This window comes from Homarus americanus, unplaced genomic scaffold, assembly GCF_018991925.1.
Source record: "Homarus americanus isolate GMGI-L3 unplaced genomic scaffold, GMGI_Hamer_2.0 scaffold46226, whole genome shotgun sequence".
In the NCBI taxonomy this organism is placed as follows: domain Eukaryota; kingdom Metazoa; phylum Arthropoda; class Malacostraca; order Decapoda; family Nephropidae; genus Homarus; species Homarus americanus.
The window spans coordinates 388,987-415,479 of record NW_024717453.1 but is presented as its reverse complement, the minus strand read 5'-3'; the positions used below and the strand labels follow the sequence as shown (position 1 = coordinate 415,479).

The window sequence follows — 26,493 nt, the reverse complement described above, 5'->3', positions numbered from 1 at the left end:
AATACAAATAGACACATAACTTGAGACAAAAATTGTGGTTGTTCCAGTGGTATGTGGTCATACTTGTCACTCAAAGTAGACAAGCGTACTCCCCAACCCCCTTGATATAATCATATACAATACTTAGCCATATAAAAATTATTTATATTCGCTTTATTTTCCACCCTGTGCTCCGTGCATAAGACGTGGGAGGGTTGATCAGCAAACTGCCCCAACAGCGGCCAATTGAGTTTCCCAGCCTGGAGTTGCCCCAACTCAACGAAGCCTGCGTGAAGGGTCTCCAGCAACTCAGCGAAAAGGAGGCCTTCGAGACAGAGCTAGTGAGTAACACAAGTGTCTTGGTTCTGTTGTGGGGTACGGGTTGTTGGTTCACACTCAGGATGGGATGGAGAAAGGAAACTCACAATGTGCTGTCTGTATACATTTTGTATTGAATGTACAGTGCAGCTTGGTGCTGGGAAGGCAGCATGGTTACAGCGTGATGTAGAGAGAGCTGGTTGGTGAGGGTGCTCAGAGGAGGACAGGCAGCTTGAAGGGCGGCATAGTCGCCGGCGGGAGCGAGGGCCGCCAGGCAGGAGTGGAGGAGGTGGTGTTACTTGAAGTCTGGCTGTAGGTAGTAAGAGAGCTCACCACGAGGTGTGGGTCGCCGGCTGGAGCGAGGGCCGCCAGGCAGGAGTGGAGGAAGAGGTGTTGCCTGCTGGTTGGTGTAGGTAGAAAAGAGAGTGGTCACCACGAGGTCAGGTCTTATATAGCGGTGGTAGGCGTGGCTTAATAGTTGACCTCCGTCCACTAGCGTAGCTAGGGGGGGGGGGGCGGCACTTTTGGGTCTGCTCATCACCCATATCTGCAGCTACTGGAGACGTTAATCCATCCCTTTGTATCGGCGGCAAGTTAATCCTTGTCGTGTCTGACCTAACACCTGACCCACATCATCACGGCCACGTCATGAGCTACGTACACCCTTGCTATGCTCCCCCCCCACACACACAACCTGTAACCTGTTGAGGATTAAGGAAACAACTTCAAACAAGTACGCCAGTGAGCTCATGTGGTGTGGGTCAGGTGTTAGGTCAGACACGACGAGGATTAACTTGCCGCCGATACAAAGGGAAGGATTAACGTCTCCAGTAGCTGCAAAACCATGCAGTCTCGGGTCATGTACAGCCGACCAATCCACCAGTTACAAGCAATTCACTTCAGTTCTGCACAAGTCTCCATCGTGACAAGACGAGGGGAGGCTAGACGACTTTTAAGTTCTCTTGTGTTTTCGATCCAGTTATTTACTTGGTTGGAAGACATAATACTATAAGGTAAGAAATATTAAAGTATTGGTTAAAAAATATTGATGTGACTTTTGCTGCGGTACTGAGATTAAATATTAAGATTTTGTTTCACAGCATTGCGATTTTATACTAAGACACTATCCTCACTGGGGTACAGACAAAAGACAAAAGCAGACCCAGACGAAAGCCACCCAGACAAAAGCCCCCTACTTTGATCGGGGTGGCTTTTGTCTGACAACAGTAAGGCAAACTATTTAATATATATATATATATATATATATATATATATATATATATATATATATATATATATATATATATATATATATATATAAAAGAGTGAGTCACTGTGCAATATGTATTTTTTGTAGGGTCACGGGGGCAAACTCAAGGGCCGCCCTGGGCGGCACACACTCTAGCTACGCCACTGCCTCCGTCATGTAAGGCGGCGCTGGTTGACCTAGACCACGAGGCATACACGGGGAAATCGCGGGGTCGGCTACTCAGCGACAAACAGCGTTTGTAGGGGAGCTATCCACTACACTGTACTGTGTCTCTTCGAAAACATCCATCAATTTTATAACCGTAATAACTAGCCTCTGTTAATTTTTTCAAGCCGAGTTTTGTTGTTTTTCTGTTGATGTTTTAAAATAGTTAAACATATTATTTGCGAATTCCAAACCATTTTTCTCTCCGAAATGGAAATTAACTACTGTACAGTACTTTAGTACTTCTATAATGAAAAAAAAACATCGATATGAGAAAATTACAGGACATTATTTACTGTTACTGTCTGAATTCCCACTTTTTGACCCGTGATCATTAATCAGCTTGATAATTCTGAATTTTCTCTATCTCGCCAATTATTCTCGACATGAATCGGCTTTTAGTTATAACTTTTGCTTGGTTCTGTTAGTTATTTCTGTGTTTGCATATGCAATTTTATGTAAATAACATTATCAAAATATAATCCAAATGCAACATCAAAGAATCAGAGGATAAACCTGTAAGGCTGTCATTTATGTGCTTGTCATAAACTGATAATGCATGCACAGAAAACTAGTTCACCCACTGGTAACTATGATTCACCAAGAACTGTATTTCACACATTAAAAACCCTACCTTTATCATCATTAATTTGTATCCCTATTTTCCACATTAAAGTGGGTTAGCCATGACTAACCTGTTGGCAGTTTTTTAATAAATCCAGAACGGGATGTGCGCCAGCCCAGACACCAAGGGATGGGCACCGCTTTGGCGACCCAGTTACCATCAGGCATGTTGAACCAAAGTTTTGCTAATGGATGCCACTCCTAATGCCAACCCATAGGGTGGGAACAGATGGTAAGGCAGGGTCACAACTTCCTGAGGTAATCAGAGACTACCTGCTAGTGTTTCCTGTTTTGGGGGTTTCTTAGCATCCCCAGATTCTGGGACAAACCAGGATATTTCCCGGGATCCCGTGATTTCCCGCATCAGGTGATATTTGTACTAACTAATGCTATATGCTAACCCTACATACTTCATTAGTGTAGTATCTGTAAATTATTTGATAGGCAATTGATTTGATAAATTATATTACACTGAAGCAAAGTTCTCTTTATTAACTTGCATACTGGTGTAAAAATAGGTACATATGATTAAACAAGCAAAATTTTTATTAATCTCATTCCATTAGCTGTAAAAGAAACTCAATGATATTTGGAATGACATTCAAAGTTAGCCATAATAAAAAAAGAATTATTCATAGAAGTCATCATATCAGTCACATGTCCATACTCCGTATCATGCAAGCCAAGATACACCATTATATCATGGCTTGCATTTTGGCATCATATACAGACAGATTATTCGACAGTCAATACACCTCTGCAGGGAGATAAACATGGCCCAAGCAAGACATGGTGAAGGCCACAAGTGTACAGAAACGGTAGGCATCACTTCTGTTAGACTCGCTCTAGCCCCCCCCCCCTCCCCCCTCTCTCTCTCTTTCATGCGTTTTTGTATTTTACATAGTGCAAATCAGAGATAAGGATTAACAATAAGAATCCCGGGATTTGAACCAAATTCCCGGGAAAAAAACATAACCACTTACGCCCGAGATCCCGGGAAGGAAACCCTACTACCTGCCTACCCTAACCAAAAACCTGTAATTCATCCACTAAAAATAAAAAAAATAAAAATCATAGAATGTAAACCATGTTTCATGTGATAAAAAATATTTATCAATGCTTTAACAGCTGAAAAACCAAGTGGTGGCAGAGAAAGGGTCGCCAGTGTATTTCCATGCCCAGCTCTTCCAAACCACTGAGAATATCATCAACAAGGCCAAGGACGCTGCTAAGAACGTGGCCGCCTCTATAAACCTCGTCAAAGAGTGAGTAGAACCAGAGTGTAGGCTCCAGATTCTCAAAGCTTCTGCTCAATGGATATTCCTCATAATTGAAGACGTAAGAATTTACCTAATTCCGAGATTTGAGCTAAAGCATAAAAACACTTGCAAGGATAACATATTTCCCGAGATAAAATTACCAAGAATAATGGAGGGATCCTACTTAGGCTACTGTCCTCATTCCTTGACATGACCACCACTAGTGAGTGACCATTATGTAATAAATTAAATAATATATACGCTTAGTCTCTATCGTACATATCTACATAAAGTTACGAGGGGTATTCATTATAAGGGAATTTTGAGGATCTCCTGGACCCAGATACTTTAGGTTAGATGGTAGGTAGTGATGGGTCAACTGAGTTTATGAATTATCACCCAGTTTTTGAAAAACTTATTTACATATAAAAATCTTGAATGAGATAACAAATATTTTTATTTCAGGTTTCTTTATCCTTAAAAAAATTCTACCGGATCTGTTTTTGTTCCCTTGTAGGTTCAACCTTACCAAAGACCAAGGTGGGTTCGGTCTTCCACAGTTCGGCATTCAGAACACGGTGATTGAGAACACGTGCCCCAAGGACCCTCTGTGCCCTAAAACCAAGTACCGGGCCTTAGATGGCGTCTGTAACAATCGTCTTCATAAGGACTGGGGTCGCGCTGGCACTGCCTTCCAGCGCATCCTTGCGCCAGATTACGATGATGGTGCGCAACACTGCTCTTACTTGTTGGTTTTGAATACTGAATTGATGTAAAATTTGCCACTCTACAGGACCCTACAGTTGTTTATCATACAGTGACCCCTCGTTTAACGAACACCTCGGTTAACGTAATTTCGATTAACTAACTGCCTTCCATAAGGATCTCCAATTCGGTTAACGAAAAAAAATTCGGTTAACGAAGTTCTTACGAACCTACCTCAACATGTTTTCGCTTGCACTGACCGGGCAACCAGCTTTAGTATCAGTCCGCCAATACATTAATCGGTTCTAGGGCTTAAATTCCTAACTATTTTAGTAAATATCAAGAAGTTTATACTATTCAATAATTTTAAAAGTTTAATATTCAATTTTTTAGTCATTTTAACAATTATTGAACATAATTGAAGGTAAAGTGACTAGTTTAATGAGCGGCATCCAGCCTCCTAACACAGCAAACAGGCGTTAGTCTCTCTCTGTTTTCACTGGAGGTAACATCTTGCTTGAGACTCTTCAACTAAACGCTTTTTTTCTGTGTTTCCAAGCAAATTATTGGTCATTTTGAAGTATATTTTACATACAGGTGTATTGACAATATATAATGCAGTGCAGTGTTGATTTAAAGAAAATAATCTTGAATTACACCAAGAGAACTAAAATTTTATGGGTGAAATGGCGCCATGGGGTGACTTCTCTTCCACCCCAATGCCTTCTCTTCTTCCTTCTCCTCCACCCCCATTCTAAATCCCATCATCATCATCATCGTCCAGGAGCCTTCTACATACACACCTCAAAGTAAGTGAACTTTTCTACCATTTTTGTTGAATTTAGGAAATTTTCTGTGAGCTGGAACCAATTACCCAAAAACCCATTGAAACAATGGTTTCGGTTAACGAACAACCTTCTGGAACGGATTGAGTTCATTAACGGAGGGGTCACTGTATTACTTTTGTACAGTACTATTCAGTTGTGGTTACCGGTATTTGTCTGATCACAGACCTTTACTTACCACTACTTCTCCCATATGTTAGGCATTCATTCTGATTGGTTGAGACTGAAGATGCTGATGACCTAGATTATTATTTTCAGTCACTTGCAAACATGGTTTGGTTAGGTTAAATTTACAAGTAACTGAATCCAGTAATCTAAGAATAATGGTGGAGAAATAGTAGAAATAAGTAAAGGTCTTTGAACAGATATATAGCCACTGCCTCCCCTCCCCCAAAAGAAAATTAATAATAATAATCCATTTGTATTATCTTTTTTTTTCTCTTATCTTCTTTGCCACTGATCAGCTTGTTAGCCACTTGGGCAGTCAGTTTTGTCTCTGTTACACAATGTTGGCAAGTACTGGGCATGTACCGGCTCCTGAATGTATCTGTACCTGCACCACTGTTGGTCAAGTTTGGTCTTGAAAGAGCTCACACTCAGTGCCGTCATAGTTTTTTGGACTTGGGCTTCTTCAACCTTGAGCTGTGACCCCTTGTGGGGCAGACGTCCACAAGTTCCAGGTATGGACACTTGACTAAGTAGTGCCCTCTTGAGATGTTTATGAACTTCAATTAGGTCACCCCTTGCCCATCTATAGGCACTTGCAAGCATTTTAATCTCTGTGGGTAACTGAGGTGCCATAGTGCAGGCACCAGTCTGGTTGCCCTCTTTTTGACATTTTCAATCAACTGACAGTACTCCAGGCAGGGAAGCGCCTTACCCTTGATGAATGTTAGAGGGACAGACCATCTAGATATCTGATTGACCTTTTTATAAGACCTTCTAGCTTAGTTGCTTGATTCACCTTCTCATAATGGCCAGAGAACTTCAGTTTGTTGTCAACACACACACACCCAGGTCCTTTTAACATTGTCTCTATTAATGCAGTTTCTTCGTCCCGTTGGGACATGTGATACGCCTCCTTACTGTTGGTAAAACCTAGGTGCATCCTCGTACACTTCTTGAAATTGAATCTTAGCAGCCATTTCTCTGACCACTCTTGAAGCTGACAGATTTTTATGTAGCTCTTTGCAGTCTTGTTCTTAATTTCCCTGAATGACTTGGCATCATCCACAAGCATTTGTATGGAGGAGTGTGTAGATCCGGCATGTCTTTTATAAAACAAACAAACAAACATGGGCCCAGTACACTGCCCAATGGTACCCCACTTGTATCATGGGTACAATTGATGATTTTCTGCCATTAATTACCACACGCTGCTTGCAGTCATGAAGAAAGTCTCTGATCCACGCAAGCACACTTCCCGAATCCCGTAATATTTCAGCTTAATTTCAGGCTTTCACTGGGTACGCTATCGAAAGCCTTGGCAAAAAAAAAAAGAATAAAAATAAATAAATATATATATATATATATATATATATATATATATATATATATATATACTATGTATGTATGTATGTGTATGTATGTATGTATGTATGTATGTATGTATGTATGTATGTATGTATGTATGTATGTATGTATGTATGTATGTATGTATGTATGTATGTATGTATGTATGTATATGTATGTATGTATGTATGTATGTATGTATGTATGTATGTATGTATATGTGTATGTGTATGTGTATGTGTATGTGTATGTGTATGTATATGTGTATGTATATGTATGTGTATATGTATATATGTATGTATATATATATATATGTATATATATATATATATATATATATATATATGTATGTATATATATATATATATGTATATATATATATATATATGTATATATATATATATATATATATATATATATATATATTTTACCACCCTGTTTTTGAATTTGAGTCCAAACATCAAGCACCTTGAGTAATTGTGTCAAGCAGGAACGCCCCAACAAAAAATCATGTTGGCAATCCTCTAAAGGTTGTTTCATTGTACAAAAATGTTCCATCATGGCATCTGTTATAATGCTCTCTAATATTTTGCACACTATGCTGGTCAAGCTCACTGGTCTATAGTTATTTGTGGAATGACGATTGCCCTGTTTGAATATAAGACACACATAAGCCATTTTCTGGTAACTGGGAACATTTTGCTCATCTAGGCATTTACAGAGCAGGATCTTAAGGGTCTCATCAAGCTCGTTGCACGACTCTCTTGGCATCCTGGGATGCACCACATCAGGACCAGGGCTCTTATGAACCTTTAGCTTTGACAATCTGTTTCTTATACCCTCTTCTGAACACACATGTGCGTCAATGTTGTGTCAAACCGTATTTTCCTCATACACAAAAAGATTGTCCGTATCCTCTCTCGTGAACAGAATTTGTTCAACACCTCTGCCTTGTCCTGATCTAAATCTGTGTAACTACCATCTTCAAGCCTGAGATCCAATATGCCTATATGCGATTTTAATTTTTGATTTTGCATAACGGTAGAAAGCCTTTGGGTTCGACTTTATCTTGCTTGCACACTTCCTGCTCACACTCCATACATCCAGAATAGTGACCCAGCTGGGCTAAGTGTCGCAATGCCAGTTGATAAAATTATATCAATTATTCATTCATGTCCTCCCACAGGTGTTGACTCTCCCCGCCTGCTGTCCAAAGCGACTGGGAAATCTCTACCCTCACCTCGGTCCATCTCCTCCAGGGTGATAGTGGACCGGGACAGCCTGTACGACAACTTCACAATTCTCATCATGCAGTGGGGACAGTTCCTAGATCACGATATTACCCACACACCCATCACCAAAGGTAGGGCAGCAGTCTAATGGTAAGATTACAGCCCAAGGGTAAGACCACATCTCAAGAGAAGAACCATTACTTTTATCCTCTTCACCACTGATTGTTTTTATCCAATTGGGCAGTCAGTCACGTCTGTTATGCACTGCACTGCTGGCAAGTATAGGGCATGTGACACCAGAATGATGCCATACTCTTTTGTCCTCCACCTAGGAATACAAATATCTGTGGCAACAAAGAGTTGGAAATATTTTCCGGAATTAGAGTCATCTATCTTCATGTATCTTCACTGCAGATTCCTCATTTTACATGGTGTGGAAACTTTGATTTGTGTAAGACAAAAAAACGTTCTGTTAATTACAGTAATTGTAAATATAATTGATTTTCATACTGCAACAGTAAATGTTTATTGATGTGTATGCCCTACCTTTTTTGTTATATGTTCATCTAGGCTATTCATTTAAATTTATACATTATACTAATTATAGAAAGTTTTAATTTCAGTGTTTTATGCAAATTACCTATGAGGTCTGGTTTGTCATACTGTATCTTATTTTGAGAATTTTCAATACCATGGCCCTCAGCTGACTTGAATAATCAAGAAGTCTTTTGCACTCTGATTCTTTTAAAACATCTGGCAGTCCTATCACTATTTCCAAAGTTTACACAAACCATTTTGTATGGATGCAGTGTCTTACCGAGTTGCTATCTTGGTGTAAATCTTTGTATCATCCACAAACTTGAATACAGCATGTGGCTCACAGTATTTTCGTCTGTGTTGTTAATGTACAGTAGATAACAAACAGGATGTGTTCCAGGATGGTGTCTTGTAGTACAGTACTCTATAGACAACCTTTTAACAATCTGATTTTACTCCTTTGATTCGTTTCCTTGGATCAGTGTGTATCTCGAACCACTTTGTTGGTGATACCATGTGCATTGATTTTTTAGGCTGGCCATGCATATGAAAATTTGTGGAAACCTTGTACAAGAAACATATATACAGTTGTACAGTACATTTCCATAACAGTTCAGTTGTACATATACAATAATAAAAAAAAAAAAGTAAGTGCAATATTATACTAGTACCAATTTCCTATTTGAGGTGCTTTAAGATTGTGTTCAAACTTTGGACAGGTAAGAACATGTCGGACATTACCTGCTGTAAGAGTGGTCAGCGGCGTCAACCTCGTGAGCTTCACCCAGACTGTATACCCATTGAAATTCCACTTGAAGACAACTTCTACAACCAGTGAGTACAACACCATCAATCAAACCATTATTCAAAGAATATGTATGATATTGAGGATGATTCTACGGAATGTGTTTTATTCAGTGATGCAAGCCAAGTGTGGATTATTTAATGTTAGCCAAGTGTGATTTATCTAGACTTGTTAGCTAAGTATGGATTATCCAGTTTTGTTAGCTAAGTGTTTATTATCTTGTCTTGTTATCTAAGTTTGAATTTTAGTGAGCTACTATGATCTCCTGCAAACTCTTTCTTTACACAATACAGTATTTGTTTTTTACTCTGTCCTGCATAATACTTACTGCTCCTTGAAATTTGAATTGCTCTTTGACTACATTCTATTCTTTCAGTTATATAGTAAACAAAGAAAAGTAAGACGTGCGAGTGTTTTGCTGTCCGGAAACACTTTTGCCTACTTGTCTTTAAGCCAATAGTCTCTTTCCCCTTTCTCTTCACTGCAAAGTTGCTTCACTCTCTCTCTTTTACAGGTACTTTAATGGGCAATTTTCAGTAGATTCAGCATCCTTTGTACTGCAGGCTGTATGGATATTGGGCACTTTAGAATAACCCATTATAGCAGCTCCTTTCCTCACACAGCCCAGCTGTGGAATGCTTTGCCTTCTTCTGTGTTTCCATCCTTTTACAATCTGTCTTGCTTTAAAAAGCTGGTCTTCTGTCTTCATGGTGTAAATTAACATATACTTTTTCCTTTAATTTATTATATTTATTTTGCTCCTCGGCCCCATTGTGGGTTGGTGATGTGTGCCCAGGTGGGCTCCCATAAAAAAAATGGTATCTTGTGCTATGTATAGTTGTATATGTTACATGTTATCTCCTGTCATCTACACACAGGTTTGGACAGCGGTGCATGGAGTTCGTGAGGTCCATGCCAGCGATGAGACCCAAGTGTAACTTCGGCCCACGGGAGCAGATGAATCAGATCACCTCCTTCATTGATGCCAGGTACCACCCCTCCATGTGCTCCTTCGACAGTTTACACTCAACTCAAACACGTTCATGTTCCCTCATGACAGCTGTTCTCTGTCCTCTAAGTTTGTCTTTAGTAATACAGTACTGTACTATAATGAATTTTGTTCCTTTTTTATTTTGGTTTTTGTATTCATTCCCATTGTTCTGTCCTTTAAATATCCATCATCTCCTCCACACTTGCCTCTCTCCTCTGATGCAGTAATGTATATGGATCAAATGAAGATGAATCTAAGGAGCTTCAGACTTTCAACAATGGTCTGCTCAAAGTAAACTCGGTGGGCCACTCTCTCCTTCCTCCAAACCCGACTGAGTGTCAGAACAGTGTAGGTCAAGAATACTGCTTCAAGGCTGGTAAGTTCATATATAGTTAAATTTTATATATATATATATATATATATATATATATATATATATATATATATATATATATATATATATATATATATATATATATATATATATATATATATATATATATATAATACACACACAATATATAAAATTTAACTATACACCCCTGTATATAAACATGCATTTCAAATACTGAAAATACAGTGACCCTCACTTTCATTACCTAGTGAACAACATAACATATGGGATTAATTGAAATAGAGACCGGGCCGACCCCCAAACTCCACTTTTTCCCGACACAATACGTACGTTTTACTAAAAATAACCTCTTAACTTTATGATGGTATTCACCCACACATAATATAGAAGGGAACAGTCAATAAGAGAAGAATAAACTGAAGGTTAGGTTAGAAAAAAACAAGGCTGGGGTTAACACTTACGTTAGTAGAAGAGATGGGTCGGCGTAGGGGAATGGAGGCTGGTTCCGAGGCAGAGGGCAGGCTACTGGCCCTCAGGTGAGTCTTCATCGGTGTCATCCACACTTACTAGTGCCTCCCTGACAAATCCCTCAAAGTCATCATCACTGTCTCTACCTCTGTCACTATCACTGGCTTGGGCTGGCTGTGGTGGGTTGCGGGCGAAGAACTCTGTTATGCTTTGCTGACGGCTGGTGTTTATGTTGTCGTGATAAACCTTGATGTAGGGCTCCATAGTCTGCAACAGCTGGGTAGTGAAGATTTCATACCTGTTTGCGTCAGGGTCGTCGGAAAGGAGGAGCTTGGCTTTCTCGATACACTCGATGGCACCCCTAACATTACTATGGGATAAGCGGCGTTCTTCTTGGGATGACGCACCACCTGCCTCTTCACTGACGTCATCATCATCTACCATGTCGTCAGTAGTCACATCAGGATCCCTTATCACCTCCAGGATGTCGTCGTTGGTGGTCTCGGAGAAGCCTGCAGCTGTAACACTCTGCGCAGCTTCTCTGGCAAGGTCCACTGCTACTGCAACAGTCTGAACCTCACCAGTCACAGATTTACTCTGCCTAACGGCCGGAATGCCTTGCAACACATGTCTCCATGCGTGACGAACAGTTGCTACAGACAGCTGATCCCATGCCTCCACCAAGAAGTCCACAGCTTTCTTGACGTTGAATGTTCTCCAGAATTGTTTTAAAAGTACTTCTTGCTCTGCCAACTGTTGATCCTCGTCGTCTTCGCTCTTGCTATCGGTGTTGGTGTCACTCAGGTTACGCAACTCTTCCTTGGTGTTGGTGTAGTCGTTCAGGAGCTTGAATTTTTTAGTAGAGAATGCAGCTTTTACATTACAGATTAACTCTTGGTCCATGGGCTGTAATATAGACGTAGTGTTGGGAGGAAGGAAGACCACTTTTACGTTGGGGTGACGATCTAACAGTAGGGGCGAGTGTCCTGGTGCGTTGTCCAGCAGCAACAAAATCTTGAATGGCACATTCTGTTGCTCACAGAATTTCTTCACATCGGGAACGAAACAGTCATCAAACCAGGAGAGGGACAGTGTAGAGAACATCCACGCCTTACGTGCGGTCAGCCAGTGGACATTTAGCTTGGTCATGTCCATGCTCTTGTAGGCGTGCGGCTTGCGTGCTGTGTGGATCACCGATAACTTGAGCTTACAGGTACCGGAGGCATTGGTGGTAAACAGGACGGTGATGCGCTCCTTCTGCAACTTCCGGCCCCGACACTTGCTGGCATTCTTCACAACGAAGGTCTTGGAAGGTAGTTTTTTCCAAAAAAGACCAGATTCGTCCATGTTAAACACCTGGTCGTCGGTGTACTGTCCTTCCTCCATAATCTCACGTAAAAACGGAGGAAATTCCCTAGCCGCAACATGGTCAGCACTAGCTTCTTCACCACCAATGTTGATATTGGTGATCTTGTTCCTCTTCTTAAACCTCTGTAACCACCCAGAGGAAGCATTAAAGGGTTTGGGCTCTGTAATTCCCATCTTTCGTGACACTGCAGCATACAGTTCACGTGCGTACTCCTTAACTGAGCGCGTGTCCACCGCCATGTTCCGTCGCGCCTGACGCACCAAGTAGCTCACAAGTAATTTTTCTGTCTTGAGAAGCACCTGGTTGTGGCAATACTTGATCATAGAAGCACCTGTAGACTTTGTGATGTTCATGTGCTCCTTTATCTTGGCTGCATCCTTCTTAATTGTCCTGATCGTAGACTCGTTAACACCATGCTGGCGCGCGAGATCAACCTGTCTTGTTCCTTTCTCCAACTCTTTACTTTTTTTTTTTACTTTTATCCTCTTCGCCACTGATCGGCTTGTTAGCCGCTTGGGCGATCGGTCACGACTCTTTTCCTTTATATTCTTCACCAAAAGGTCGGCTCGCTAGCCGCCCGGGCGATCGGTCACGTCTCTGTCACGCACTGTTGGCAAATACTGGGCATGCACCGGCTCCTGAATGTACCTGAACCCGCTCCAGTGTTGGTCAAGTCTTCTCTTGAAAGAGCTCACACTCGGTGCCGTCACAACACTTTCTGGTAGATTGTTCCAAGAGTTTACAACCCTCACTCCGAAAAAGTTTGCCCTCACGGTTTTCCGGACTTGCGGCTTCTTCAATCTTGAGCTGTGACCCCTTGTGGGGCGAGCGTCCGCCAGCTCCAAGTAAGGACACTCAACTGAGTAGTGCCCCCTGAGATGCTTATAAACCTCAACTAGGTCCCCCCTTGCCCGTCTGTAGTATAAGCTAGGCAAGTTCAGGCGCTCCAATCTCGCAGGGTAGCTGAGATGCCGAAGTGCAGGCACCAGCTTGGTGGCCCTCCTTTGAACATTTTCAACCAACTGACAGTCCCTAGCATATCTCGGGGACCAGATGGGGTGACAGTACTCCAGATGGGGAAGCACTTCACTCCTGAAGATCGTCACGAGGGACGGACCGTCTAGATATCTGAACGACCTTCTTATAAGACCCAATAATTTATTTGCCTGATTTACCTTCTTCTCACAATGGCCCGAGAACTTCAGCTCATTGTCAACATACACACCTAGGTCCTTCTCACACACAGTCTCAACTAGTACATTTTCTTCATCCCGTTGGGACATATGGTACGCCTCCTTACCGTTGGTACGCCCCAGGTGCATCCTCTTACACTTCGTGACATTGAATCTCTTGTATGATCTTATACATAATTTCGTAGCTTAAGGAACGTCGTGTCTTCTTTGGCTTAGGGCGGCTGGGTCCAGGTAAGGAAAGGTTTCTCTCTGGGGGCGGTGGTCCGGCGGAAGCCATTTTACAGAACAATGGATTCACGTATACACGGTGTGGCCTGGAGGGATGAAACTGCCACGGCTAGGTCAAGCGTCGTCTTTCCTCCCTCCCTCCCGCGGGTGGACACGTTATATTACTTTAAACCAATCACAGCTAGCAGCTGAAGGAGGTAAAGATGCATGGCCCAATCACAGTCCGATACGTCATATGACGTCACTGATAACGCAATAAAGACACACACTGCGCAACCTACTCGCGGCGCTTACACTACATGGCGGATGGCAGGAGAGATGGCGGGAGGTTTGGATCCAAAAATGGCGCGGCTCGCCAGCTCTCTGCGTAAAGGGGTACACGTACCGCGGAAAGTGAGCATTCCGGTTTCGGCAGGGTACCGCGTAAATGTGGAAACGCGTAAAGTGGGACCGCGTAAAGCGAGGGTTGACTGTAATTTACAATAATTAATGAATGACTGCAAGCCCTGCTATTTTCTATGTATTTTGTATGAATATCAAGAGAATGTTTTTTTTTTCGATGGCCTTCTGAACTGTACATCGAATATATGTACAGTAAGATCTTGTATTTCGCGAGTAATATAGACTGGAAAAATTGCGCCAAATTCAAATTCGCCAAATGCAAATACATAAACTAATGGGAAAAATAACAATATAGACTGGCCACTCAACATAAACCTCTGAATTTCCCATTTATAACCTCCAAATGATACAAATTCTGCCTTTATTGACTTGATTGTGCTTGCCAGAAACTAGTTTTTAGGCCTTCCTCAAGGAATTGAATCACACGCTGCTTATCCTGCATCGAGTACTTGGCAAATTTAACTCCCTTATGGTACTCTCTTTCAAGACAAGACTTGACCAACACTGGAGCAGGTTCAGGTACATTCAGGAGCTGGTGCATGCCCAGTACTTGCCAACAGTGCGTAACAGAGACTCGACCGATCGCCCAAGCGGCTAACGAGCCGATCAGTGGTGAAGAGAATAAAAGTAAAAAAAAAAGTATAGTCCCGCTTCTCCTTTTCCTTATTTGGCCGCTTAGGTGGGTCTGTCACACCCCCACCAGCACCAGTAGGACCCCCAGTAGAGGTAGAGGCCATTATCTTGACTCAACAGGTGGTAGCACCACCCAAAAAAGCACACAATAATAACATCCCGTGCGGTTGCTAGGATGGCGTGGGCTACAACGCGATGGTTGCGTTCTTGTAAACCCCTTTTACGTTCACCACCGGCAATTCGGTTACCAGAACGCTTCTTGGAACATTCTTCTTACCTTTTCTCTCCGTATTTATCGCTAACACAACAAAATTGGAGAAAATAGCGAAAATAGCGAAAATAACGTAGTAATTGACAGAAACCGCGCCATTCAACTGATCACGTGATGTAAACAGAGAGTGCTGGTGTAAACCGTTAATAGTCCTCACTGCGGAACATTCATTTTACTTATTCTTTTCATACAGTATTTATGGGTAACAGCTAAATTTAAAAAAAAAAAAAAAAAAAAATTACAGCGTACCTCACAAAAAACATTTAACAAACAAAAGACACGAATCAATTGAACATGTGATGTCGAACATGAACTGTATACATTGTATAACCCCGCGCCACGCTAAAATGTTGAGGTTGGAACCAAAACATTGAGGATGGAATCGCGTTATAGCTAACATTCGTATGCAACAGTTCGCGTTTTACAAACAGCGTTCCCCTATTCATCAATCGCGTTGCAACCAATTCGCGTTGACAAAACATGCGTTGTAGCAGAAATGACTGTCACTGGTATGAGGGCTGTGACGTCATTCAAGACGGTGACCAGCATTTAGCTTGCTGGATCTCGCGTTCAGGTAGCTGGATCTCGCGAAATTCATGAAATTTTATGCCAAATATAGAACTTGGTTACATTAGGTAGTGCTCGCGAAATTCAAAAATGCAAAATGAAATTGCACGAAATATGAGATCTTACTGTACAGTACTTGTGTGTACCTGATATTTTACCTGTTTGGTGTTGGCTAGGTGACAGTCGGGTGAATGAGCAGCCTGAGCTGGCAGTGGTGCACACCATCTGGATGCGACAACACAACAAACTGGCGCAGGAGCTTAAAAAAATCAACCCTGGATGGAATGACGAGATAATCTACCAGGAAGCCCGCAGAATCGTTGCTGCCCAGATACAACACATTACCTACAATGAGTACCTCCCCATTGTCCTGGGTAAGTGTCAGACTCCCCACTTTCCCAGGTAAAAGTAAGACCCCCTCCCTTTGATCTACAAAAGTGTCAGAACTAACTGTTGTCTTAGGCAAGTGTCAGACCTACCAGTATCTATTATTTTGGGAAAATACCTTAACTCCCCATATATACATACATACCGTATAGGCCTTTGTAGATGCTGCTCCTATGCATAAGAGTATACTGTAGTGTACAGCTTTTACACCCGTTCTGTATCATCCTCTTAAGTCCCAGTTTAGTCATACAAATTGTTACTTTTATTTTGCTAAGTGAAATTGTGACCCAAACCATACCTCTATGGAATCTTAGGGGGTGAGTTTTGATTGTAGGCTACAACGTTTAGGCCACTTGTGCCAATCTAATTTCTATTTCTCTTTTTATTTTATCCTACACATTAAAGTTTTCTTGTCTGGTATTTTCTCTGATTGTTCAACTCTCTCACTACCATTGCCATGCCTCCTACACCCATTTTCCATCCTACCCTAATTGTCATTAATACTCTGCTCCAACTTCAGGTCGCCAGTTTATGGAGACATTTGGCCTAGTGCCCCAAAAGCAGGGATATGCTCCGGGCTACCGAGAGGACATTGACCCTAGCATAAACAATGCCTTTGCCACTGCTGCCTTCAGATATGGTCACACACTCATCTCTGGCAACATGGAGTAAGTAGAAGTGAAGGAGGGAGGAAGTGATCAAGAGAGCGTGATGGCATATGTACGGGAGGTGGCCAAAAGGTTTTGAATGTCGGGTAAAGCAGTGTGGCAGGGTTCTAATTTTTTTTTTTTTTTTTTTTATTGACTGGGTATATATTTTTTTTATTTTTTTTTCAGTCAATTTGACTGTTATACAGTACAATTGGCTTTAAAGTAAGAGTTTAAAGTATGAAATCTGAGAAATACAGAATGTGGGCAAAATTGAGCATGTCATAACTACAGGTACCTGTAATTTCTTTCAGAATAAGGTTCCACAACAATAGAAAATCATGGACACATAGTGGGAGTATATGACAAAGATACCCCCTCATATTTCACTTAACAAAGTGAGCCAAGGAGTTCAAGTATGGGTGTGAGGGGCTTGATTATGATGGATTGTATTGACGTTGATGAAACGAGTACCGAGGTTGACATTTTATTTGGTAGTGTTGTGATCATCATTCCATAAACATATAGGTGCCTCAAAACCTCGGCAATCAAGATTGCTACTACAGGATGGTGATCCAAACATCTTTCTTTTCTGTCTTGGGATGAGAAATGAGACCTGGAATCATCACTGCGAACCTGTACCCAAATACTGTATTGATTCCATACAAAGCAAGTGCAGGTGCTCCTCTACTTAAGAACTTTCAACTTACAAACTTTCAGAGATACAAACATTATCACTGAGGGGGGTTACCTGCCAGAACAGGTGTTTAATGTGGATGAGACTGGATTATTTTGAAGAAAATTCCAGATAGAACAAAAATTACCTAAGAGAAGAAGAGTGGGCCAGGTTTTAAGGCTGTATTAAAGGGTATAGCTGTACTAAATATCCATAATCTTTTCATCTTTTACAATATGTTTGGTATCTACAAGAGTAAAGTTGGACTTACAAACAAGCCTCAGGAACGTAACTCGTTCGTAAGTAGGGGAGCACCTGTACTGTACCAGAATTTACCGACCCACAAAAAGTGCTGTAGTCAACACTCTCCTGGCAAGATCATGGCCTTGATTTTCTGGGATATCAAAGGGATTCTGCTGATCATTTACCTGCTGCATAAAACAAGGATAACCAGTGACTATAATGATTACCTATTGCAAAAACCACCCTACAGCGTCTTTGAAAAACAACAAGGAATGCTGACGAGAGGTGTGTTCCTGCTCCTTGATACCATTTTGGTTCACATATACTATTTTTCACATGTTTATACATGATTTCAATTTCTGGCAGTTGATCCTGTTTACGTACCACATTTATCCCCGAGTGACTATACAGTAATCAGTATTGAAACATGAATTCTCACCGTAGGATAATGAGTTGAAGGAGGCTACTGAGACATGGTTTCAGAAGACTTCAATAAGATTGGCATAGTGAGCATGAAGGACAGGCAGAGTAAGTGTATTGAAGCCAGTGGAAACTAAATTGAAAAATTAAAGTTATGGTTCTGCCTTTTTGTCATAATATCCAATTGACAAAATATTTTTATCACTCCTATGTACACGTATGTGCTTTTTATTGTATTTTTTATCTTCTTTTGGTGTTAGGGGAACTTCCCAACATATATGCTGTACTGTAATATGTATTTTAAAACTTAGTATCTCATTTTGATGAACAAACAGTACAGGTACTAGAAAAGATGGGTTATGCTGATATTGCCATCTTACATATTACATGATTTTATTTGCTCTAAATAAGCACACTGTTATTTATAGCACCTTACACTCAGTTTCTAATACAATTCTGTACTAGGTAAGTATGATTCTCGCAATACAGTATAATTTATAAATCAAAAGTTCCATTTCCAGGCTCTAATTTTGAATAGTGTACATTATTTCATAATTTTCCACATACCAATATATACCAGTATATACCTTGTATATACCATCATATTTCTGGCTATTTATAAAGATGAATCACATACTCATTCTTGTACCAGATCTAAACACTGAAGATTCCATAACAAACAAAAACCCTCCAGGTACAAGCCCTTTCTTTCCCTACAGAGGCTACAGCAAGTTTGGTACCATAGACAGGAAATTGCGACTCAGTGAGAACCAGTTCTCACCCTTCATCTTGTACAAACCAGGTGGCATGGACTCCCTCTTGCGTGGACTTTCCATCCAGCCCAGCCAAAAGTTTGACCACTTTTTCAGTAAAGAGGTACAGTATGTTGGGCTGAAATTTTTGGTGGTTTCGAAGATGAGATACAGAAGGGAATGTCATATACTTGAAGAGCTGCCTAAATGTTAATTCAGTGAGAATTCTCAAGTGCATCAGGGTTTATCATGTATCTTTTTCCACAAACAGCCATTGGAAGAACGTTCCATCACCAGGGTCGTTACATTCATTCCTGCTCATACTGTATTTCACTAATCCAGTGCAGTACTCAGTCATCACACTCAAAGATTATCATTATCATTTTTTCCTCATCTAATCTTTCCACATGCTCACCCTATTTTCTTCTTCTTTCTTATCTCATGGCTGATCAGTCTCTTTATATTTCCAAATATGCTTCCATGTATTGCAGGAGTTCAATTTCTATTCAGTCTTGCACTGAAAATCTCCTGCAAACTCTTTCCTTATATAATACAGCTTTTGTTTTTTGGTTTTTTACTCTGTCATGCGTAATACTTAATGCTGCTTGAAATTTTAATTGCTCTTTGACTACATTCTATTTTCAGGTACTGTAGTTGTCTTCAGTTCAGTGCTTGAACTGTAACATTCTGTCTATTTGTAGAATTGTCACTCAGTGTCTTTTATGTATCCTCCTTTAATGTAGTGTTTATTCAGTAACTCATTACATTGTATACACCTACATAGAATACCTAAATCATCTGCTAACTTTAAAAAGTGAGAATTGAAGTGACTGATGAAGAGTATCATGAAATTGCAAGCTTTCTCAGGCAACTCATTCCTCATACACAGAAACTATTCATTCCTTGTCACTTAATAATGCACAACTTTTTAATATCAATTTAGTGTTAATTGAATCTTACCATTTGCAGTATTCTGCCTTTCAAATTATGTGCTCAAGTGTATAATAATAATTTATAGTTTTCTGCCTTTCAAATTATGTGCTCAAGTGTAAAATATTCATATTTTCCTCAGTTGACCAATCACCTGTTTGCTGGTAAGAATGCTTTTGGGATGGATCTTGTGGCCCTGAACATTCAACGTGGACGTGATCATGGTCTGCCGGATTACAACCAATGGAGGGAGATCTGTGGCCTCAAACATGCCAACGATTTTAGTGACCTCAGTGATGTTATGGATGCAAATGTAATTATCAGATTCTTTTTAGTTATGAAAATGTCTTTAATTTGTACCAGTTCTGTAATGTCCAGAAAGTGTGCTTGTCATATGGATAAAATATATCATAGGAAATCTACGAGCACCTCAGAAATGCCCCCTTACCCTTTCCTGCATCCAATGAACACTACCTACCCAGTGTCCACTTCAAATGGAATTCAGAATTTATGGCTTTGAAGAATATACTGTACAACATTATATAAACATTTGCAGTCCTAAAATTCTCTATTTTTATCATACATTTGTCTAAAAAGAAAAAAATAATAATTTTCATTCTAGACAACCTGACTCAACCAGTCATGCAACATGGCGCAATGGAAATTATAATCCCAAATCCCTCTAAAATAAATTTCTTATAACTTGCTGGTAATATTGGCTTTACCTTTAACAAAAAACAAGAGACTAGTACAAGGTACATTATATCTTATGGTGCTCTAACCCTGTAACTAGACTTGCCTGGATGGTCATCAGTCATGTTGATATCCATGTGTTGCTGTTTATAGTCTAGGAGTGCTATCTCTGCATTACCCTTCAATGGGTATGTCAGTTTATTTTTTGTCCAGTTGCTGTGATAATTAAAGAATAACTAATACAGTAACTAATTATAACATGAAAATTGGGGGATGTGTTACACTGCTCACCTCCAATTCTGGAATCCATGAAATACAAATACTATAATATCATATCTCTTTGTTCCTTTTTACTGGTGCCTTTAGTTTGGCAGGCAGTAGAGCAGTGTCCTGATACAGTTTAGTTTCTTTCTTTAAAAACTCAAAATACAATTGTTGAATTGAATTAATGTACTGCACAGCAAAAAATTTGGTTTATTATAGGTACTTCATAAAGATTTACTGAATTAATACATATTATAATTCCTTTCTTTGATAGGTAATAACCCAACTACAGCAGTTGTACCACCATGTGAATGATATTGATATTTTCATCGGTGGAATTGCCGAGAGACCAAGGGCAGGATCCCTTCTGGGCCATACCTTCTTGTGTATAGTGGGAGATCAGTTTGCACGCCTCAGGGTATGTACTATACTGTATACGTTATCGGTTTGAAATTGCACTCTGGTTTTATGTACAGGTATATACTGTACTGTATTTTTGAGAAATATATATTTTCATATGAATTTCTTACAATTGATCAAGAAATTAATAAAACAGTTAATGCACACACTCAAGTCACTTAATTTGCATGTACTGTATCAAATTGTGAGGTAGGTACAGTAGTAACACTTGTTGATATGCCATAAATGATCTCAAGTCCCAAAAGACTATTACTGTATCTGCATTAAATCAACAATAGCTAGTCTATTATCCACTCATCATAAGTATATTTATTGATTTATATAACAAACCTCTTTTGTATCGGCTATTTCGCAGAAAATCACTATGCAATACACTGTATATGAAAGGTTAACCCAAACTGTACGGATGACAACCACCACAATGACAATACCTGTACTGTAATACAATGACGACAACACCACTAGGATAGCTGTAGCTGTTTATATAAAGTTTAAAATTTTAGCAATCTGACTGTTTAGAACAAATTATGAGGCTGGATAATAAAAATATCGACTATCTGGCCAGATAGTTTATCCAGTACAACCCTAATTTATTGTAATCTAACTTCATATGACTTTGCATGCATTATGATGGACTCAAAATGTCTATTGCCATTGCTCTTTCTTTAACAACAGAGTTCCTATTTAAACTTACATGGTTCTTAATGATGTAACATTTGAACAGCTGGGTGATAGGTTCTACTATGAAAATGGAGGATTGGCTTCATCTTTCTCTGAAGCTCAATTGGAACAAATCAGAAAGACCAGCTTGGCCAGAATAATGTGTGACAACTCGGATAACCTGGAGATGATGCAGCCACTGGTCTTTGTCCAAGCTCAGCTTATGTAAGTATTGAAGATGGTGTTCATTTCTCTTACACGTGTTTAAGATAATCGCAAAAACTTAACACGTGACCCAAACTACTTCATACATCTGATCTCAACAGTTCACAAGAGCTTGAATATCAGTACACATTGTTCTATTATATTTTTAAAGCAAATGACAAATTCTAGGCTGTATTTTTTAATAAGAATGAAAAAAAAAATTGCATCTTGCTTGAGACATTAGAATTACCATGGATGATGTTTTACTGTAAAGTAATATTTTGTGTTTTCCAAAGTTATTTATTTACTGAATTCTATCAAGGACCTGCGGTATATTTTGATGTCATTTCAGGCTTCATTACTCTATGTTTGTCTTTGATACCCCCAAAATGTTCTACACTACTGAGGGTATACACAAACACTTGTTATCTTGAAAATAGGTTCTTATTCTCGTACGGGAGATATACAGAGGAAACAAATAGACAGTCGGCTTCCACACCATAAGGACTAGCGATCTCCACTCTCTGTATCACTCCGCGCTGGCATGTACAGATGCCAGCATTCACAAGCTGAATACATAATATGTAAATATAATAATTCACATACATAACATGGTGCATAATAAATGGAAATATTACAAATGGATTAATACATGTTCTGTAATACTTTACTATACATAATTAATAGAGTAATATAAGAATACACAGCTTAAGGTACTACTTCGTGTCCATATTATACAATTACTGTAAGAGTTTTTAATATAGATCATCTTGTTCTTTAAATACTGTCATTTATATTATACTGTACATACAAGATGCTTAATTGAAAATTCCAGAGTTGTATATTAAAAAATACTCTATCTACCATAAACTGTATCTACTATTATTCACACATCTTTCAGTATATGATGTACAATGTCTTTTCCATTACAAGTTATATCAACTGCATATTCACACCAATTGAACTATCACAATTTACTTTCCTTTTCCATCAATTGAACTATTGCAATTTAATTTTCTCTCTACAATCTGTCAATGCACCTTCAGATGTTATACAGGGTACTAATTTACGTAATGGCCACCCAACCTGGAAGTGGCCAAGACTGGGAAAGGGGAACAGTGTATATGATCCCTCATTGTTCTTCATAGTCTTATCAATGGCTCATAATTCATTTTCAAAACCTGAGGTATGCATTCCCCTAAGTGTTGGCATGTTACCCAGCATCTCTTACTGTTTGTTAATCATCCACCAAAGGCAGGTTGTTTTCTTCTTACAGTAACTTTCATCTTCATTTTGTTCCTCGAATATTTATAAAAGGATTTTGAAAGACTGTATTTTATATTTTCAGCAAATCTCTTCTTGAATTGTCATTTCAATTATCAAATTTCCTGATTAAGTACATTAAGGGCTTTTTTGTGTGTTTTGGCATTCCTTCCACAGGTAATAGGTTCTTTTGGTTGGCTTTCCTCTCTTCCTTGATTTCTTGGGTATGTTTTGTTCTACTGCTTCCTCGGGTTTTCCATAAGTTCTATCCCTGATTTACTTTTACTTTTAACCTCTTCTCCACTTATCGGCTCATTAGCCGCTTGGGCAGTTGGTCACGTATCTGCTATGCAATGCAATGTTGGCAAGTACAGTATTGGGCATGTACTAGTGTTGGTCAAGTCTGGTCTTGAAAGAACTTACACTCGGTACCATCACAATACTCTGGCAAATTGTTCCAAGAGTTTACAATTCTCACTCCGAAAAAGTTTTCCCTCACATTTTTGTGGACTTGTAACTTCTTCAACCTTGAGCTGTGATCCTTTGTGAGGTGGGCATCTGCGAGCTCCAGGTATGGACGCTCGGGGACCAGATAGGGAAGCACCTCACTTTTGAAGTGGGACACCCCGTATAGATATCTGAACGATGTAAGACCTACTAGCTTAGTTGCTTCATTCACCATCTTCTCACAATGGCCCCCAAGAACTTCTGTTTGGTGTCAACATACACACCCAGGTTCTTTTCACACTCAGTCTTTCTTCGTCCCGTTGGGAGATGTGAAATGCCTCCTTAACTGTCTGTACGATCTAGGTGCATCCTCCTACACTTTGTGACGGTGAATCTTAGCAGCCATTTCTTCGAACACTCTTGAAACTGACGGGGATCTTTCTGCAGCTCTTCACAGGCTGTTTGGTTCTTAATGATTTGTTAGTGTCTGATTCCACTTTAATAATGTTTACCTAGTTATTCTCTGTGTAGTTTATTCCTCCTGGGCTGGTAATCCTCCCATTGTATTCCACATTTGAATGTATGTTTTCCTTATTTCTCATTTCTCATTATTAAATCTGTTTTCCTTTATACAATAAAATAATTGCAAATACAGTACTCTGGTATAGTTAGACAAAATTAAGTTCTGTGTGAATCACTGTAATAGCATGCTGCGCTGTTTCCTACAGAGGGGGCAAATGAGGTGTCATTAGTTTCAATATTTGTCCCATGGTAAAAATATTGTGCTTATCCACTAACAGTACATCTTGCTTAAAACTGCTTTACTATCATTATTATACAGTAGTTGTTTATTCCAGTACCCTTAAGTCGAGTTCATATATATTTTTCATCGATTGACAATCTATTGGTTACCTAAGTTTTTGAACCCAGGGTTTTTTCTCTTAAAATTTTTTTTTACATGTCTGAGTGACCATTTTAATTGTCTCCCACAGAAATAAACGTGCTCTCTGCAAAGTTGGCAACCTAATCCCAAAGATATCTCTCCTGCCATGGAAAAATGAACCTGTGTGGGCTTAAGAAGAATGATAATGAAAACAAATCAATATTGAAGCAAGATATTCATTTCAGGTCCAGGTATTTTATGAACAAATTAAATGTTGTCTTTTATTTGAGAAAGTGTGTTTTTATGAGAAAAATAATAAACGCGTTACTTTAATGTGGTTACTGTGGTAAAATTTTTTGAATAGTTTTTATAAAAATTCTGTACGTAATGTTGATGTCAGGACTACTTTAAACATGATGACCATATTTATCAGATTAGATTCATTAAAAAATAATAATAAAAAAAAGTACAGTGGTCCCTCGGTTAATGAACACAATTCGTTCCAGAGGGTCGTTAGTTAACCGAAAATTTTGTTAACCGAATCCATTGTTTCATTGGGATATTGGGTAATTGGTTCCAGCTCACCAAAAAGTACATACAAAGTAAAAAAAAATGCAGTAAAGTACACCTACTTTGAGGTGTGTATGTAGAAGGTTCCTGGTTGATGATGATGATGGGAATTAGAAGTAGGGGTGGAGGAAAAGGAAGTGGGGATGGAGGAGAAATCAGCTTTCAGGGGACCCATGCTTGATGCCGTCATTTCACCAATAAAATTTTAAGTTCACTAGGTGTAATTCAAGATTATTTTATTTAAATCAACACTGCACTGCGCTATATATATCAATATGTTAACCAAATTTCAGAACAACCAATAATTTCAATGTAAAAATGCAAAAATATTCAAGACACCAACAAAATAGATGTTCACTCCACTGTCAACAAAGCCCAACTGACGCCTGGTGGCTGAGTCAAGCGTCTGATGAGTGCACAAAAAACTAGTTCTCTGTACTGCATATATTATTAATATGTTAAATAAATGTTAAAATGACTAATAATTTTAATATAAAAAATGCAAAAATATTAAAGCGCACAACTTTCTTGATGTTTACTCCACTGGAAACGAATGTAAACATAGAACAGATTACTGTATTGAATTGGCAGACTAGCCCATCAGCTGATCAGCTGATGCTCACAACAAAACATGATGTTCGTAAGGATTTTGTTAATCGAAGTTTTGTTCGTTAACCGAATTGAAGATCCTTATGGGAGGTAATTCGTTAATCGAACCGTTCGTTAACCGAGGGACCACTGCTGTAGTTTCAAGCCTCATAACTTTTGTAGTGTAGAAATAAGTTATTAGTTTCAGTATTGTAACGAGCTTACAGTTTATTATATGTATCAGTGATTTCTATTATCAGTGTTATTAAAGCATGCCACTTATATTCAGACAGAAATATGCAGAACAAATGTGTGTAGATGAATTAAATTTTGATTAATTAAAGCTTGACATGTTTGATTAACTCATTACAATTTGCTCTTGCACTCAAGGCTTTACACCTTCAATTTTAACCTATAGTGAGTTATTGTTCATTTTGCTGGTGTTTAACATATGTGCCTATTGCACATATATGAATTTAGGAACCACTCATATCATAATCTCAAGACACTAGAGGTTGCACCAACACAGATTAAATTAACTTTCATATGTATCAGAACAAATGATACAAAGACACTTTAATTTTATGTCCTCTTGATTATGAAATGTGATCGTTATTATCAAGCAACTACAGTATAGTATAGGCTATATACTAATATGTTCTATACTGTACGTAATTGC

General features: G+C 39.3%; 1 protein-coding gene across 1 annotated transcript in view; it reads left to right on the top strand.

Moving 5' to 3' along the window:
* Positions 1-24,949, top strand: part of LOC121858880 (peroxidase-like) — a 45,278-nt gene extending 20,329 nt beyond the window's left edge. Inside the window, exons 4-17 of the mRNA XM_042355532.1 lie at positions 184-320; positions 3,524-3,660; positions 4,172-4,380; positions 7,903-8,079; positions 9,205-9,319; positions 10,169-10,279; positions 10,506-10,657; positions 15,944-16,141; positions 16,675-16,822; positions 18,860-19,016; positions 19,965-20,135; positions 21,054-21,197; positions 21,924-22,084; positions 24,766-24,949. Coding sequence (XP_042211466.1) covers positions 184-320; positions 3,524-3,660; positions 4,172-4,380; positions 7,903-8,079; positions 9,205-9,319; positions 10,169-10,279; positions 10,506-10,657; positions 15,944-16,141; positions 16,675-16,822; positions 18,860-19,016; positions 19,965-20,135; positions 21,054-21,197; positions 21,924-22,084; positions 24,766-24,850 — 2,102 coding nt within the window. The 3' untranslated portion in view covers positions 24,851-24,949. The remainder of the gene's footprint in view (positions 1-183; positions 321-3,523; positions 3,661-4,171; positions 4,381-7,902; positions 8,080-9,204; positions 9,320-10,168; positions 10,280-10,505; positions 10,658-15,943; positions 16,142-16,674; positions 16,823-18,859; positions 19,017-19,964; positions 20,136-21,053; positions 21,198-21,923; positions 22,085-24,765) is intronic.
* The last annotated feature ends 1,544 nt before the right edge of the window (positions 24,950-26,493 follow it).